Raw genomic sequence first — 16,675 nt, forward strand, 5'->3', positions numbered from 1 at the left:
TATATATTTTCTTACTTAAAGCACAAATTACCCCAAGAAGAACTCGGGCCACATTATCCTGTTGTTATCCTCTTTCCTTTTTCCTTGTTCAAAACAGTTCTTTGATTTGTCTTTTATTTTTTTACCAATGCGGTTTTTTTTTTTAGAAATGTGAGACTTAATAAAAAAAAATAGAGTTCACATTATCCAATGAGATTCATGTTGATTTCATCAAATAATTAGTTGAAAAAAAAAAGAGGTTGTTACTAGAATCTCTATTTGAAAAATTGACACCCTAGCCGAAAGAAATACTAACACTAATGAATTTTGCAATTTAATTAATGTTAACGTGTTACTACATGTCAATATTTTGGCAGTTCCTTTGCTGCCAAAAAAGACTTGAAAAGAATGTAAGCTCGCTTTGGCTGAAATAAAGGTACTTCATGGCCAGCTCCTCTTACTGTTGCAAAAGTTAGTCCATCATACACCTCTGTCCATCCACCAACCTAAAGTAACCACAAGATACATAAACCTCAGTGTGAAATATTGGTACATGTAATATGTTATATATATGGCTTTCAAATTTAATAAATTAATACCTGTCCACCAGAGTACCATGGATACCAGCGAGTTCTGATGCTGAGGTTAAGGTGGTTGAGAGAAAACCTTGTGGCAGTAACTGGAACCACAGAATCTGTGTCCCCACTACATTATAGCAAAATGGTATTGAGTTTTTATCACACAGATATAGTGTCAAGTATCTGCATAATCTCATACAAGAAAAAAATTTCAAAAATAAATTATTAAGCTTCTTATTATATGCTTCTTTTCCCAAGAAGGATTTTGAGTTATGGGTCCCTAAGTTATTATATATGAAGATGCTATACAAATAGTGAAGAATAATTCTGAATTTTCCTATAACGTTTTATTTATTTGGGTGGGTAAATATTGCATGTGATTTATATTTTTAAGACATTAAATGCATTTATTTTTTATTTAAATTTTTTATAAAGTAGTTGGAAGATTTATATGAAAATTAATATATTATTATTACTCATAAGTGATAAAAACCACTTAGCTAGTGTTGTGACTTGTGAGCCTATCCCACTTGTTTTTGTATTTAAGTTTTTGAAAAGGGACTAACATTTCTCAATTGAACTATTTCTTTCTCATTTTTTTTTTCGTGTCCTAACCAGAATCTTAGAGACACCATTCTAGTAATAGTATGTCGCCCAAGCCCTAACAATTTAGTTAGAAAAAGGAGAGTTTTACAAAGCAAAGAGATTCCACTTTTGATAAACCGAGCTTCTGACGAAAAAGTAAAGAAATTTCAAGTAGGTTGTGACGACATAGGTCAATGACCCGTATGCTAGTATGGTGAGAGGCAACAATGACAAATAAGACGAAGTTGATGGGCTCACAGGTAATTATTAGGACATAGAATTTTTGAAAACGAACGAGAAAAGCATGCTATAGCTGTTAGGTTATGCAATTTAGGAGTCTTTTTTAAAGTCTAAAAATTAAACATGTTAGTTTCTCACCATTAATTAATATTTTGTCAAACAAACCTTTAGTAGGAAAAAAAAGCTAAAAAAACTAACCAGCTGGCCTTGTTATATTTAGGATTAATGAAATGTTTGCCTGTTAAACACGTCAATTTTACCCAAGAAATAGTTAACAACGGGTAGGTCCCGAGGGCTCGTGCATGATTATATGATAAGTACGACCTTCAAAATATGAGGTTTTAAATCAATAATAAATGCGTTTTGACTTTTTATTTTATATATTTAAGAGTCAAATAAAAAAAATACAACAAGAAGTTCTACTGAATTTCTAAGAGTTAAGTTTTTTCTTTTCGATACCAGAATTTCAAAGAGTTTTGAAAGTGAAGAAGATACTTTAATAAAATATATATGATAAAATTTGAAATTATTTTTTATTTTTTAATAAACGATTATAATTAATTAATTGTGTTTACTGTAAAGAAACGATTTAAAACCATACCTGAAAACCCATATTTTTAATCCCGCGGCAATTAACTCTTTGTATATGGGCAACACTGAAATTGCAGAATCCTTCCAATTTTTCAGGAGCACATCACTGTCCAATAAACCAAAGGCATGTCTTAAAACTTGTCATTTCATAGAACTTAGAAGAATTGAATTTTGATTTTAAGTTGTAAATTAAAGCACAGTGTTTTCTTTTTGTTTGTTTTTTTTTTTTGCTAACACCAGTATAACATAATGAAAAAGCAAACCTGCAAGCAGTCCATTTGTAAGGAATGTTGGTAACATTTGCATGCATTGCTTTCTGCACTTCTGGAAGGTTATAGTATTTCTCTGCATAATTTTCAGTACACGGATCATACCCAGAAATCAGATGAAGATTCTTGAATCGCATGTGCCTAACGGTATTGTTTTGTGATGCTGTGCACGTAGGCGTATAGATGCTGTACTGGTCTATATTTCCAAATTCATAGTTAACCGCATAACTATAAACATCATCACATTTTCCAGATGTTTCTTCTGCTGTGAAATTGCAGTATTTGAGGATAGATTTGTATGACTGATCAGATATCATAGAATGGCTCCACCAATATGTGACAGTTCCAATTCCATCATTGTAGCTATCAGTCACAGCATTTCCCACCTGTTGTAGTTTTCATATTGCAATCAAAATGCAAAATATTACTTAGACAAAAGTGATGTAATTTTTAACCTTATTAGGTAGAGTATATGTGAGTTAAAAGAATTAACTTACAATGAACCCTTTGAGATTAATAATTTGAGGATTGTTTTTATTATAATCATGAATTTTCTTAGCCAACTGGGGGACGTAGTGCCCTATAAACATAAAATAATAACACAAACGTCAGCTAAAATTTTACAAAAATTAATTAGAAGTCGTTAGTGTTGTTACTAGTGCAAGTACCTGCATAGCTCTCTCCAGCAATGTAAAACTCCCTATATTTATATTGAGGAAATCTTGACATCCATCTAATTAGAAAAACCAGTGCATCCTGAGCTGTGTTATAAATTTGGAATTCTTATGGTAATTAGTGATATAGAACAAGGGAAGTTATGAAAATGGATATGTGGTGGCAAATGCTGACAATTAAATTAACATCAACAATGCTTTAGATTCGTATATACCTGTCCTTTTGTCCCCTGAAGTTTTGAGATCAGAGCTGGTATTTGTGTATGAGAAGCCAACACCAGCAGGAGATTCAAGAAAGAGAATACTTGCTTCTGAAAACCAATTTGAAAAAAAAAATTGTGATTTCATATATTGTCATTCTGAAAGGTGGGTAACATAATGGTGAAAATTGAGAAATCTTAATAAACAGTCATAGTATTTATCATTGTGTTACATAAAAAATAAAGAGAAAACATAGTGTTACCTTTGTTCCATGCATATTTGTTGAGATATAGAGAAGAGCCCGTTTTGTTTATACGGAACGGCCCAATTTCCTCTGATGCCCCGTATGCTACTGATGAGCAACCCGGCCCTGAACAAGGAAACACAAAAATTATCATGTCACTGTCATTTAAAAAAAAATAATTACATTGTCCTGCTAGTTATATCTAATGATCTCTTGCTCAAATTCTAAATATTTAACACAATTATATATTCTATCAATATCTCATATACCAATTGATTTACATTAATTGATTTAGGCTATGCACTACTAAAAAATAAGGCTACAACGACGTTAAAACGATGACAGTTATGCGGAACCGTGGTTGATTTTGATGCAGTAACAATATTGTAAATATAGGATTCGAAAACGACGACATTTTTATGAAAACCGTTGTCGCCTCCTTTCAATCTAAATTTACAAAATTGCCACGACATCTACTTTCCCTTTCATCCAACCTCCTCGATCCGAAGTTGGTACCTCCGTAACTCACGTCATTCCTCCATCATTCATCAGCTGCGTTCCTCAGCCACTTCTATAGCTCACGTCGTTCTTCCATCATCCGTTCGTCACCTTATTCGTCCGTTTGCATACCTTTTTTTACTCCATTCTTACAAGTTACATAACTCAAAATACATACTAGCTGCGACATTGTCTGTAGGTCATATATATACAAAACTAATATTAACTCATAGTTATTCATTGTTTATCTTACGTCAAATGTTCTATGGATAGAAGCTTTTTAATACACCAAATTCTTATTTTTTTTATTCGGGACCACGATAATTATTTATTTCAATTTCTATCCTTATACCTGTAATAAGTATTGTCACTCATTCCGATTTTATTTTTTCATCTTCGGCCGACAAGATGGTAGCTATTCTATATAATTTTTTATAGATAGTTTTCACGAATAAATGAAAACTAAAATAAAAAATATCCTATGCACAAACCTATATTTCTTTTGTATTATATTAAATTAATTAAATTTGAATTATAATTGAATATGTTTGTTGTTTCGCTTAACTCTCATTGAAAAAAAGGGCTACTCCATGAATTTGGTGTATACAAAATTAAAAAAAAAAACACTAAAACTTTCTAGGACACTTGTCTCACAAAATCGTTTTAGAAATAGTAAAAAAACCATTTTCTAAAACGATTTTCATGCAAAACCGTTTTAGAAATAGCCAAAAAGAAGAAGAAAAAATTCTTAGATGTTTTTCCACACGTCTTAGAATAAGTAGTTTTGTATTATTTTTAAGAAAATAATTACAAATTCTAAAACGGTTTTGGATTAAAATCATTTTAGAAGGTATAGCTTGTAAGATGATTTTCTCAAAAAATCATCTTAGATACACTTTTTTTTTTTATCAAAAACCTATACTAAGACGATTTGAAATAAAGACCACCATAGACCTATGCACACACAAATACGGGCGAATGATCGTTATGGAAAGTATTCACTTTCTACCGACATTAATTTCTAAGACGGTTAAAAATAGTTTTTGTAAACTCTTTATAACCCTCCTTGTATCTTTCAATTTTAGTCGCCATGGTTGACCTTTTCATTCCTAGATCAGAGAACTGGTATGGATATGCACATAGGATGTGGGACACCTTTCAAATCATATCTTCTATTCTAAGTAGTATTAATATACCACGTATAACTATCCACTAAGCCATAAAATTTTCGGCCTTATATTTCAAGCACTACAAACTTTTTGTTTTGTTCTGGTTAGTGGGTGTTGATAAAGATACCAAACTTTCTGGTCCCAGAATTAGAACAGGACCACAGTGGCATTTTGCGGCATGACCATGCCTTTGACTTTCCTTTGAATTTTTATTTTTGACAGATATGCCTTTATTGATGATTATATTGATACTGCCTTTTAATTACTTTAAGGTTTTTGTTTTAAAACTTTAGATCGGATCTTTAAAATATTAATAAATTAAAAAGTACTTATACTTTTGTGCGTACCGACAAATATTTCATATATTACACATATTAATTTGCAAAAACAAGTAAAATGAAAAAAAAGAGTAATTTTTAAAAATATTTAAGTAAAAGTTAACCAAAAAAGGAGAAATAATAATGAGAAAATAAGCATCTTTTAATTTGAAGAGACAAAATGGAAAGGTTAGTTCACTATGTGTTGCGTTGCTGTGAACGTTTCTGTTTGTTTTTCTCCCTAGAAAACAAAGAGGGAACAAAAAGAAGGTGTGGGTAAGAAGGGTTTTGTTTTTCTTCAGTTAAGCATGGAATAGGTTCTTCCAAGAAGGGAATAAATGTCAGAAGTAGATGGAATAATAATAAGACACAAGAAAATACAGGCAGAGAAAGATCACGAGGACACACATGGGTCACCCTAGTTTTTTGTTTTTCTTTTCGCTCTTTTTTTTTTTTCTTCTTTTCTATTTTCTCCATCTGTGAAGAAAAACTTACGTTTTAACTGCTACTAGTTGTCAAATTTTCTGCCTCAGAATCAATGGTACAATACAATACAACTCACCGTGTGTTAGCAGGAAAGTGAGGAAACAGTAGTGCACATTAAGTCAAGTGCTCAGAGAGGTAGATGGGACGCGTTAATTACATAGGCCATTGTAGATAGGGTTTGGTCATTTCAGGGAACGGTCAACACTCAACATGTGCAACAGTGTAAGGGCTTTCAGCTAGCTTAATGCTTCAGCAAGTACAAAGTCACGGAGACACAAACCATATATAATATATCAACATGCATATATATATATATATATATATACAACACACACACACACACCAAAATTTATTTTTCAAAATCCTTATTTATTACGAAAAAATTTGATTTCAGTCAACTTAATTGTGGTATTAACGAATTTTAGGAAGAGACTGTTTTGCTCTTACTTTGCTTTCTTTTTCGAATTAGCCATTATCAATGAGAATAACAAAATGTTCAATACCCTTTTCCTTTTTCCCTCGTTTAATTTGGTAGGAAGAGCTTGCTGTTCCTTATGCTGTTTGGCAGTTTTATGATTCCTAGCTAGTGCATGCAATACAATTCATCCTAGCGGATGCACGGAACCTTTTCCTAACTCCTAAGCACTTAAAAATTAACAATAATTGTATATGGATTCGCCTACATATTTTCTTTCTGCGTTAATATATATATGGACAAAATTTATATACTGTTCGGTAGGTGTTGTTTGTGTTGTTTTAATTTCAATAAAAATTGAAGTTTTATCTCAATAATTTGTATAATAAAACTGCATTAAAAAATCATGTTCTTATTAGAAAAACACCAAAGGAACTGTATTAAGTTTTTTCCAATATATGTTGATCAATCTGTAGTAAAAGGTGAAAAGAAATATATGATTCACCAAACACTAGTGGGAGAAAAAAAAGAGTCATGAAACTCACAAAGGTAATGGAATGAAGCTAGTATAGAAGGTAGAAGATGATGAGTTTAAGCTCTCTCTAGCTCTCAATACATATGTAGACATGAAATTATATTATATATAAAGTCTGTTTGAATACGAGTCAGAAGGGTTTAATTTCTGAAAGATTTTCTATTGAAAATATATATAATTTTTTTCAATTGAGAAACTCTTACAAGAATTATTCTAACTTTATATCCAACCAGACTTATAGACTAACCTCCATTGAGCCAGAGAACAAGTGGTTTATTCTGCGGGGAAGTGGGGGATTCAGTGAGCCAGTAGAAGAGTGCTCGGCCATGTTGCTCGTTCACAGTGACATAACCGGAGAACTGAGAGAATGCCACACGTGGCTGCCCCGGGAGCGCCAAGATTCGATCTTGCTCTTGCTCTTTTGGCACAGCAACAGCAAGATTAATGGATGAAAATGCAATGATTAACAAGCACAGGAAGAAGATACCTGCCTTGCTTTGGAATGTCATCATTAATTGCACTCGTAATTAATTTCTAGCTATTAAAGGGCTCAAGGGCCAGTAGAGTATATAATATAAAATTTTATCCCTTCCTCTAAGTACTAATTAAAAGTCTAAAATTGTGTTTTTGTTTGTACGAGATCTATTGAGGAAGAGAGAGATAAAAGAGATAAGAGGGTAGTAGCTATAGCTGAAATTATATGCAAAGACAGCTTATATATATATATATGATCATGGAACTGTTGAGGATGTTGATGCCTCAATTATAAGGTACTCAAAGGGTGAACTCGGCTATGTTATTGCATTACTACAGACAACTTGCATGCCAAGTTGGATATGAATAGAGAGAGAGAGAGAGATGGTTCTACAAGGCGAATATGACTGTAACTTTGATGATCAGATACCTCATGCCCGATGAGAACAAAGAAAGCAAACATCCACATTATGCATTGCTTTCTCCGTCCCTCCCTCTTTATTTCAATCTCAAATCATGTCTGACCATCAATATCATGATGCATGTTTTAGTTATATTATTATTACTTCATCTTTTTAGGTTGCGCTAGCCGCTGAGAATTTTTAGATGGTATTTTTAAATTAAAAATTGTCAAACATATATACACTTTTTAAAAAAAAATAAATTAAACGAAATGCTAAACAGATTAAGATGTGTTTTGGTTTAACCTTAGATTGAATGATCACACGTTTTCATGCAGATTTTGTGAGAATTAGGAGTAAGAACATTTTATTTAACGGCTGTTTGGACCTTTCAACTTCAAAAGAAACACAAACTTTAATAGTGTGAAACAAGACAAAGCACGTCCTTAAATTGTTGATGAAAATTGCTACAAATCCGACCGGCACTCTCTGTTGACACACATAACAGTGTGGTTTAATTTGTTGAGAGAATTTTTTTCCGTTCTTTTTCCTTTCGGGGCTATTAATTTGGAGGCATGCATCCATGTGCAATTTAGCCAGCTACGCCTGGCCTTGTATTTGACTCAAATATTAAAAACAACAATAAAAGCTAGAGACAGCACACTAGTTGATCCTTAACATTAGCATTATTCGGTAAAACTAAATGGAAGTTGCTTCATTCATATGCACATATTAATTAATTAAGTTTCATTTTGACTTAGTTTCAAACAAATAAATTAAAAATTTGATTGGAAGATTACGTAACATGAGGTAGCTTAGCAATGTCGGTAAATTCAGCTTCAACCTTGCTCTAGCCAGCTATCTAATGCATATGTTATTGTCTTGAATCAATTAATTTTAATTTAATATTGCTATATGAAAAAAAAAATGTACCTTGAGATAATTTTCTTCTCTTTTAATTTTGATGAGTATTTTATAGTATATGTGTATATTAAAAACAATGAAAAGTTAGAAATAATGAAATATATATATATATATATATATAGTAGTATATTCTAGTAGTTTTATTCTTCACTAGCTAGCTCGCTTGTGGTCATAAATTAGCTAGAAGGAAAAAGAGGCACAGTGAGACGTGGGGTTGCAATATTAATATCTTGTGACCTTTCATGGACGTAGCCTTTGATTCCTTGACATATAAGACGGGTTGCAGCCGCCCCATCCCATTCACAACCATTAATTTGAGGGCTCACAAGAAAACGCCAGTTCTTGTCGCCTTTTGTTGGAGACTTAAATTGCTGATGCTGTAAGAATCATAAATGGTGCAAGATGGAAGACAAAATTATTTTCTTAAAGAAAATTCCGAATTCCATCGTGCATTTAATGTAAAATGAGGCAAATCAATTTTATACAATTCACTTCTCATTGAAATTATGCATGCATAGAAAGGTTATTAAACTCATGATTTTTTTTCCTTTCTTTTATTATGATCCTTCCCTTCTTTATTGTAATCACTCATATGAGTTGAGCTAATTGTTGAATGTTACCGATGAAAAATAATTTAATTTTAAAAGATGTGTCAGTCGACTAAGAGGGACTCTCTCATATAGATGAGTTTGTTTCTTGCTTTCGTCATATATAGCCTCTTAGGTTAGAAGAACAATTATTTTGTCTCTAGGCATGTGACTCGATCTTACGTGAAGGTTTGTAACAACTTGCATGGTATCCGTAGAGCCAATATGGCTTGTGTGAATTTAATAACAAAACTGAATTTCTTCATAAGCATATGACTGTTAGGCGGCTAAAAGCTTAGTCAGTGTGTGATTGTGTAAAATATTTGAAGGAAAAAATTGGGGAAACTTGTAGTGGCATTGTGGTAACAAAGGTGACAATAAAAGTTTAAGAGTGTGATTATGTTAAATATTTGAAGGAAAAATTTTGTTATTTATATATAAAGATTTATTCGATTTAAATAAAATTATCAAAGTATATACGTGGTCAAGAAGACCGATAGACTCTGTAGTGAGGAGAATAGACCACATGGAGAGAAGACAAACAATTCGAGGCAGATGAAGACCCAAAAAGACTATAAGAGAGGTTATCAAGAACGATCTCGAACTTAATAATTTGGATAGAAGTATGGTACTTGATAGAACATTAGTGGGATAAGGCGTTGTTGTTATATATACGTGGTCTATAAAAAAACATATTTTTTTGTATGGCATGTCATATGCATTAATTTATCATTAATGCAACTATTTAGAAATATAAATTAAAAGTAATGAAAATTACTTTAATGATATCTAATATTATAATAATTTTATAAATACCATTTTTTTAGGATAATTAAAAAATAAATACAATTAAACAAAAAAAAACTCTTTTTATTAAATGATTAATTAAAAAAATCATTTATATGGAAACATATATAACATACGCTACAAAGTACTAAAGAAGTACCCATATAATACTTATTTAAAAATGATAACTAGTGTGTACAAAAAAATCTTACTTTAAAAAATATTTTTTATATATATATATATATATATATATATATATATAAAAGTGAAGATTAATAAATAAACAATATATTATCATTTGCACATCACTTTTCTTAATTTGATTTCTGTATGAGAAAAAATATGTTTAATCCTTATTAGATAATTTTTTAAAACTTTTTCTTACATAAGAGAAACAAGAATCACAGTATAGGGAAAGGCAGCAAAATAGAATCTTGGTCGACCTTGTGCTGGATATATGTGTAGTTAATTATTTATTTTTTATTGTAATTTAAATAATTTTTTAAGAGGTATTTTTTTAATGTACATATGTGTTCAGAATTCGTGACATACATTAAAAAATATTTAGATTTATTATTGAATGCATGCGTAGATCAACTATAGAAGAAAAAGTTTTCTATAATGATATCCTATTTAGCTACATGTGGTCTTAAAAAAAACTGAGATCTGCTTTTTTTGGTGGAAAAAAAAAACTTGGATCTATAGTGGTGATTAATTAGTTCCAATACTTTAATATATATGGATAAAAAAATATATAGCTGGCATTAACGCACACATACCCCAAGCATTTCCCTTAATTAGGTTTCCTGCATACGGTTTACCAATCAAACATATTGATATGACCCTTCACTTCTACATGCATGGATGGATCCACGAGTTAGATTATGATGTTGAGAAGCCCGGCAGAATATAATCAAAAGAAAAGGGAATTGGAGAGAAAACGACAATAGAGGAGTGTATTAATTTTATTTTATTTTTTTACCATATTTTTTTATTATAACATTTACTCTCATGTTCTATAAAAAAAAATAAAACTCACATCAACAATAATATCCTATGAATTAAAAATAATAATAAAAACTTTATAGATCAAAAAGAAAATAAAAAATTGATAAAAACTAAAAATGAATAAAAATTATCTGGTAGGGAGGAAGCATGAAGAAATAAAACTTATGAAGACAAAAAATAAAAAAAATGGAATAAATAAGCAGAATTTTGAGTCGAATAAGTAGATCGATCATAGGTAGACATGATTAAGGGACTAAAGTTGAGTTCCAAGGATACTATTGCATATTCAGCTCCATACCTACTGTGTCAAGGTAAGGGGAGATAGAAGAACGAGGTCTTTGACATGGGCAGGTAAGAAAATGTATAGCAGATCAACATATAGGTTTCATTACTCTGAAGGAAAAATTACTAATATGCACACGTGACACACTTTTGCTAAGGGGGCCAATAACGAGTCTATTCCAAAACTAGATTAAACATTAACCATTTCCTACAAGATGCTTGAAGTCACTATTCAAAACATGTATAACTTTAAAGGATATATCCAATACCGAAAAACGAACATGTATAACTTTAAAGATATATATTTTGTTATACATAAATCTATCAATTAATTCCTTTTATTTTATATTAATTTTAACCTATATTTATATATAATATTCAAGGCTTATACATTTTTTTGTGTATGCAAATATGTCAATTTTTTTAGTCCATGTATTTTTTTTTTCATTTTTATTTTTATGTATTTTTTAGTTTTTATTATGATGTCAATGTTAATGTGACACTATTGATGGCATGATATTTTTTTCTAACATGATATTATATGGCATAATTTTTTGTTGTTGTGACACACAATAAAAGTTACTTGCTATAATAAAAATTAAAAAACATGTGAACTCATTGGGGGATAAAATTAAAAAAAGAAACCTACAAAATCAAAAATGAAAAAAAATGTGAGACGAGAATCAAATTCATATTTAAGTCACGGTATCATAAATGATAATTATCATATTTTAACTACTAAACACATTTTTACATTCTATTATACTTTTTATCTTAGTAAAAAAATCTTATCTACTTTTTTATATTCATTCATTATGATGAATTTAAAAAGATTTATGATTGGATGCATGACTATTAAATTTTTATCTTAAATGATCCATAAAATAAATAAAAATATAATTAACCTTTAGAAATCATGCTAAATAGATTTTTTAAATATTGAAATCTTCTTCAAAATGATCCCTAAATTAAGTTGTTGTGTTTAACCTTTCCCCAGCAGGAAGGGCCAGCCTCCAAACGACGTCGGGTAAGACCGTTAGAGAGAGTCAACAACGGCGTGCGAGGTATGCACCGCGTCCCTGGAATCTAGCACGTGTCATATTCATCTTCTGCATTTTCCGTATCCTAAAATTTATTTTTCGTTTTTTTTTTTCTCTCTCTTTTCATCAGCTTCGCGAATTCGCCAAATCAGAAAACCTCTCTCTCTCTCTCTCTCACCCTTCCCAGTGATCAATTCAACGATGTTAGAGCAGTTGCTGATATTCACGCGCGGAGGGCTCATCCTCTGGACCTGCAACCACCTCAGCAACGCCCTGAGGGGATCTCCGATCGACACGTTGATCCGATCCTGCCTCCTGGAGGAGCGATCCGGTGCGGCCTCCTTCAACTACGACGCACCTGGAGCCGCATACTCTCTCAAATGGACCTTCCACAACGACCTAGGCCTCGTCTTTGTCGCCGTCTATCAACGCGTCCTCCACCTCTTGTACGTCGACGATTTGCTCGCCGCCGTCAAGCGCGAGTTCTCGCGCCTCTACCACCCCCAAAAAACCGCCTACCGAGATTTTGACGAGATCTTTCAGCAGCTCCAGATCGAGGCCGAGTCTCGCTCCGAGAATTTCAAAAAACCCAACCCTGTCCCCGCGCTGGCTCCCAATAGGAAACAAAACGGCACGTGGCAGGGGCAGGGGTTAGGGCAAAACGCCGGATCAGAAAAAAAAAGTGATGGAGATGGGAAGAAAGGGCGTAAATTGGAGAATGATAATTTTTCTGTAGCTAATTCTAATTCTAATGCTAATGTTAACCATAGTGGTGGTAAGAGTAGTGTGAATAATAATATTGGGAAAGAGAATGAGAGTTCCAATGTTGGGGCTTTTGATGTAAATAGGCTTCAGAAGCTTAAAGGAAAAAAAGGGAATGGGAACGGGAAGAAGAAAGATGCTCTTGTTGTTGCTGCTGCCAAGGGAGAGCCCAAAAAGGTGGATAAGCCAAACAGGGTTTGGGATCAACCGGCGCCGCAAACCAAACTGGACTTTACTGATCACGTGGATGGAGATGGGGATAGAAGCGCTGACTTTTTGGCTAAGGAGCAAGGAGAGAGTATGATGGATAAAGAAGAGATTCTTAGCAGTGATAGTGAGGTTGAAGATGATGATGATGATACTGGAAAGGATAACATGCCTGTGGCTAAAAAGAAGGGTTGGTTTTCCTCGATGTTCCAGAGGTGAGTGAGATTGCATTTGCATTGGACATGTAGTGAAATTTGTCTGTATATATATTGTGCATTTCATTTGCTTTATAGTTTATAAAGGATTGATGGTGTGGTGCTTGAAAAATGATATATGGATGTGGTGTGCAATTGATTTTTCTACTTTCATGTGAAGATTTTGTTGCTTGTCTCATTGTTTCTGTTACATGAGATACCTGGAGAATTGGATTGTTCTAATGATGATTTCCTGTGCTCTGGTACTGGCAATAAAAATTATGTATTAAATTTCATTGAATTGGAACCTTAATGATGTTTTTTCCCCGTGTTCTTATGCATCATTTGTGGTAATCTTCTTAAGATACACATTCATCATCAAGATGCTATGGTAATTAAACTTGTCGTGTTGTTAGGAAATTTAGGAATGGAGTTGGAGTTGGGGACATAAATTGATGGGGGAAAGGATAAAGGAATGAAATAAATTAAGCTCCATTTTGTAAATCTAGGGATGCTGCCCTCTTTCCATTTTCTTTTTTGCTGGTATCTACTGGTTTGAAGCTTATTTCATTGTTTGCTTGACCAATTGAAAAACTTTAGTTTTATAACTTTCTACTTTGCAATTATCATCTTTGAACTGAAATGACTAATAAGAATACTCCTCTACATCCTTGTGCTCAGTATTGCAGGAAAGGCTAATTTGGAGAAGTCAGACCTGGAACCAGCTTTGAAAGCTCTGAAGGACAGGCTCATGACCAAGAATGTGGTATGCATTTACCCTCAACAGAATTAATATGTAAATGGTTCCATTGGCTGCTTTTTCGTATTCTCAAACTTGCTAATTTTGTTTACATTCTGTGTCTCTTGTAGGCCGAGGAAATAGCTGAGAAACTATGTGAGTCAGTGGCAGCAAGTCTTGAAGGCAAAAAGCTAGCTTCGTTTACAAGGATATCTTCAACAGTGCATGTTTGTTCCTATCATTTGATCTATCAACATTTTGATTCTGGCTTCTTCCTTATATATATGCTTCCATAACATTCATACTGATATTGTTCAAAAATGGAATGCAGACAGCAATGGAAGAAGCACTTGTTCGTATTTTAACCCCTAGGCGTTCCATTGACATATTGAGGGATGTTCATGCTGCCAAGGAGCAAAGGAAGCCATATGTTGTTGTGTTTGTTGGAGTTAATGGAGTTGGAAAATCTACTAATCTAGCTAAGGTAAAGAAAAATCATATTATTTTCTCCTATTTATTTAAAATCATATGCTGGGCTTGCCTTTTAACTGGTGGGAGATATTCTATTTTATTTGCAACTGTGTAGGTTGCTTACTGGCTTCTGCAACACAACGTCAGTGTCATGATGGCTGCTTGTGATACATTTCGATCTGGAGCTGTTGAGCAGCTGCGGACCCATGCACGCAGACTTCAGGTTTATATTGATTTTACTACTTAAAAATTAATGCGTTTACTTCATATCATAATCAGTTACTGGAAGCATGTTGTATTATAATTTCCCTTTCCAGATTCCTATATTTGAGAAGGGTTATGAAAAAGATCCTGCCATTGTAGCAAAAGAAGCAATTCAGGAAGCTGCGCGCAATGGTTCAGATGTGGTTCTAGTTGATACAGCTGGCCGTATGCAGGTAACTATTGTAGCTATTGTTATAGTCAAGAGCTTAATGATTTTATGAGAATGTAAAAAGTACCAGGGAACTCCAATGATTTGTTATCTCAGTTTATAATCTTTGCAGTCACTTCCCTATTATGAACTTTGTATTTATTTTATGCATATTGGAATAGAGGACCATTCTTGTTTCAGATTGAATGGTTTTGGCTATATTTTTGGATAGCAATGATTATGTTTATTTCAATGCTTTTACATGTTCATTTGACATGACACTGCTGGTTTTCAGGATAATGAACCATTGATGAGAGCACTGTCAAAGCTCGTCTACCTCAACAATCCTGACCTTATCTTATTTGTTGGAGAAGCACTGGTTGGTAATGATGCAGTTGATCAGCTTTCGAAATTCAACCAGGTTTGGCTCTACATTAATATTTTTGTCCAACTACAATTTTGTTTTTGTTTCAGCTTTGCCTATATCTCAGTTATTGAACCCATCTATTTTATTGCAGAAATTAGCCGACCTCTCAACATCTCCCACACCCAGATTGATCGATGGGATCTTGCTCACGAAGTTTGACACTATCGATGATAAGGTATGCGAGTTAAATTGCAAGGAAGTTCAATTTTGGCTGAGCATTTCGATCTTCTTGAATAGTTTACCTCACCTAGTAGAAGGATAAGGCTTTGTTGCTGTTGTTCATTCTTCTTGATGAAATATTATTGGCATGTTTTCTTTATCAGGTGGGAGCTGCACTCTCAATGGTTTACGTATCTGGAGCTCCAGTAATGTTTGTGGGCTGCGGACAGTCCTATACTGACCTCAAGAAACTCAACGTCAAGTCAATTGCGAAGACTCTCCTTAAATGAGGGAACAACATAAACCTGTCATGAATGTTTCTGTTTGATGAGTAACTTGATTATCCCCGTAGATCCCCATTACATCGTAAGACAACATTGACGCAATTTGGTTTGTTTAATTTATATTGGTAAGCTTCTTTCCTCTGTTCACCATGAGAATAACGCGTAAGGTGTAACTCTTATCATGTGTAGTACATTTAATTTTCCTCACCTTACTAAGTGAATAATCCATGCGAATCGTTCAAATATTTATTGCGACAAATGCATCGATATCTTTAAATTATGTTCGAGATTTTTGCAAAATGAAACACATATAAGATTTAGCTCGACCTTCGATTGTGATTCTCAGTTATATGATTTTCCACAACATGATTTGAAGTATCTGTAACTCCAAATTTTGTTTGATTGAAGTGAATTCAATTTCGGTACTTGAATAAAAAAAGAAGCTAAACTATCACTGATTGGTATGATTTCACATCGAATGTGATTAATCGATGTCAGCAGCTAAAAACATCGAATTTTAAATTGCGGGCAAGATATCTTGTTAATTTTTGGATATACGTATAAGGTTATTTGATTCAACATCCATCCTTAATATCTGGTCAAAATTTTGGCCATTTCTTTTGGCAACGTAGTATTGCTCATAACAAAATGAGTTTAATTAAGGGGAGGATCTTTTATAAGAAATACTGCAAGTGTTACTATGTTAGCCTTTGGAAATCAGAGTTCTTTGCAATTAA

At 32.9% G+C, this 16,675-nt stretch overlaps 2 protein-coding genes across 2 annotated transcripts; one reads left to right on the plus strand and one right to left on the minus strand.

Moving 5' to 3' along the window:
- Positions 1–291: 291 nt before the first annotated feature.
- Positions 292–7,791, minus strand: LOC100783242 (serine carboxypeptidase 24). The gene is made up of 9 exons (XM_003549491.5): positions 7,029–7,791; positions 3,380–3,487; positions 3,132–3,227; positions 2,911–3,003; positions 2,740–2,822; positions 2,237–2,628; positions 1,984–2,079; positions 579–684; positions 292–485 (listed from the first exon to the last, which is right to left on the minus strand). Exons 1-9 carry the CDS (start codon positions 7,291–7,293, stop codon positions 342–344), a joined length of 1,383 nt encoding a protein of 460 aa, XP_003549539.1. The 5' UTR covers positions 7,294–7,791; the 3' UTR covers positions 292–341.
- Positions 7,792–12,343: 4,552 nt separating this feature from the next.
- Positions 12,344–16,145, plus strand: LOC100783780 (signal recognition particle receptor subunit alpha). Its single transcript, XM_003549492.4, has 9 exons — positions 12,344–13,467; positions 14,128–14,212; positions 14,317–14,412; positions 14,517–14,669; positions 14,772–14,879; positions 14,974–15,093; positions 15,364–15,489; positions 15,587–15,670; positions 15,819–16,145. The coding sequence occupies exons 1-9, from the start codon at positions 12,485–12,487 to the stop codon at positions 15,942–15,944; spliced, it is 1,881 nt and encodes a 626-aa protein (XP_003549540.1). The 5' UTR covers positions 12,344–12,484; the 3' UTR covers positions 15,945–16,145.
- Positions 16,146–16,675: the final 530 nt, after the last annotated feature.

Source organism: Glycine max, chromosome 17 (genome assembly GCF_000004515.6).
Source record: "Glycine max cultivar Williams 82 chromosome 17, Glycine_max_v4.0, whole genome shotgun sequence".
Taxonomy (NCBI): Eukaryota; Viridiplantae; Streptophyta; class Magnoliopsida; order Fabales; family Fabaceae; genus Glycine; species Glycine max.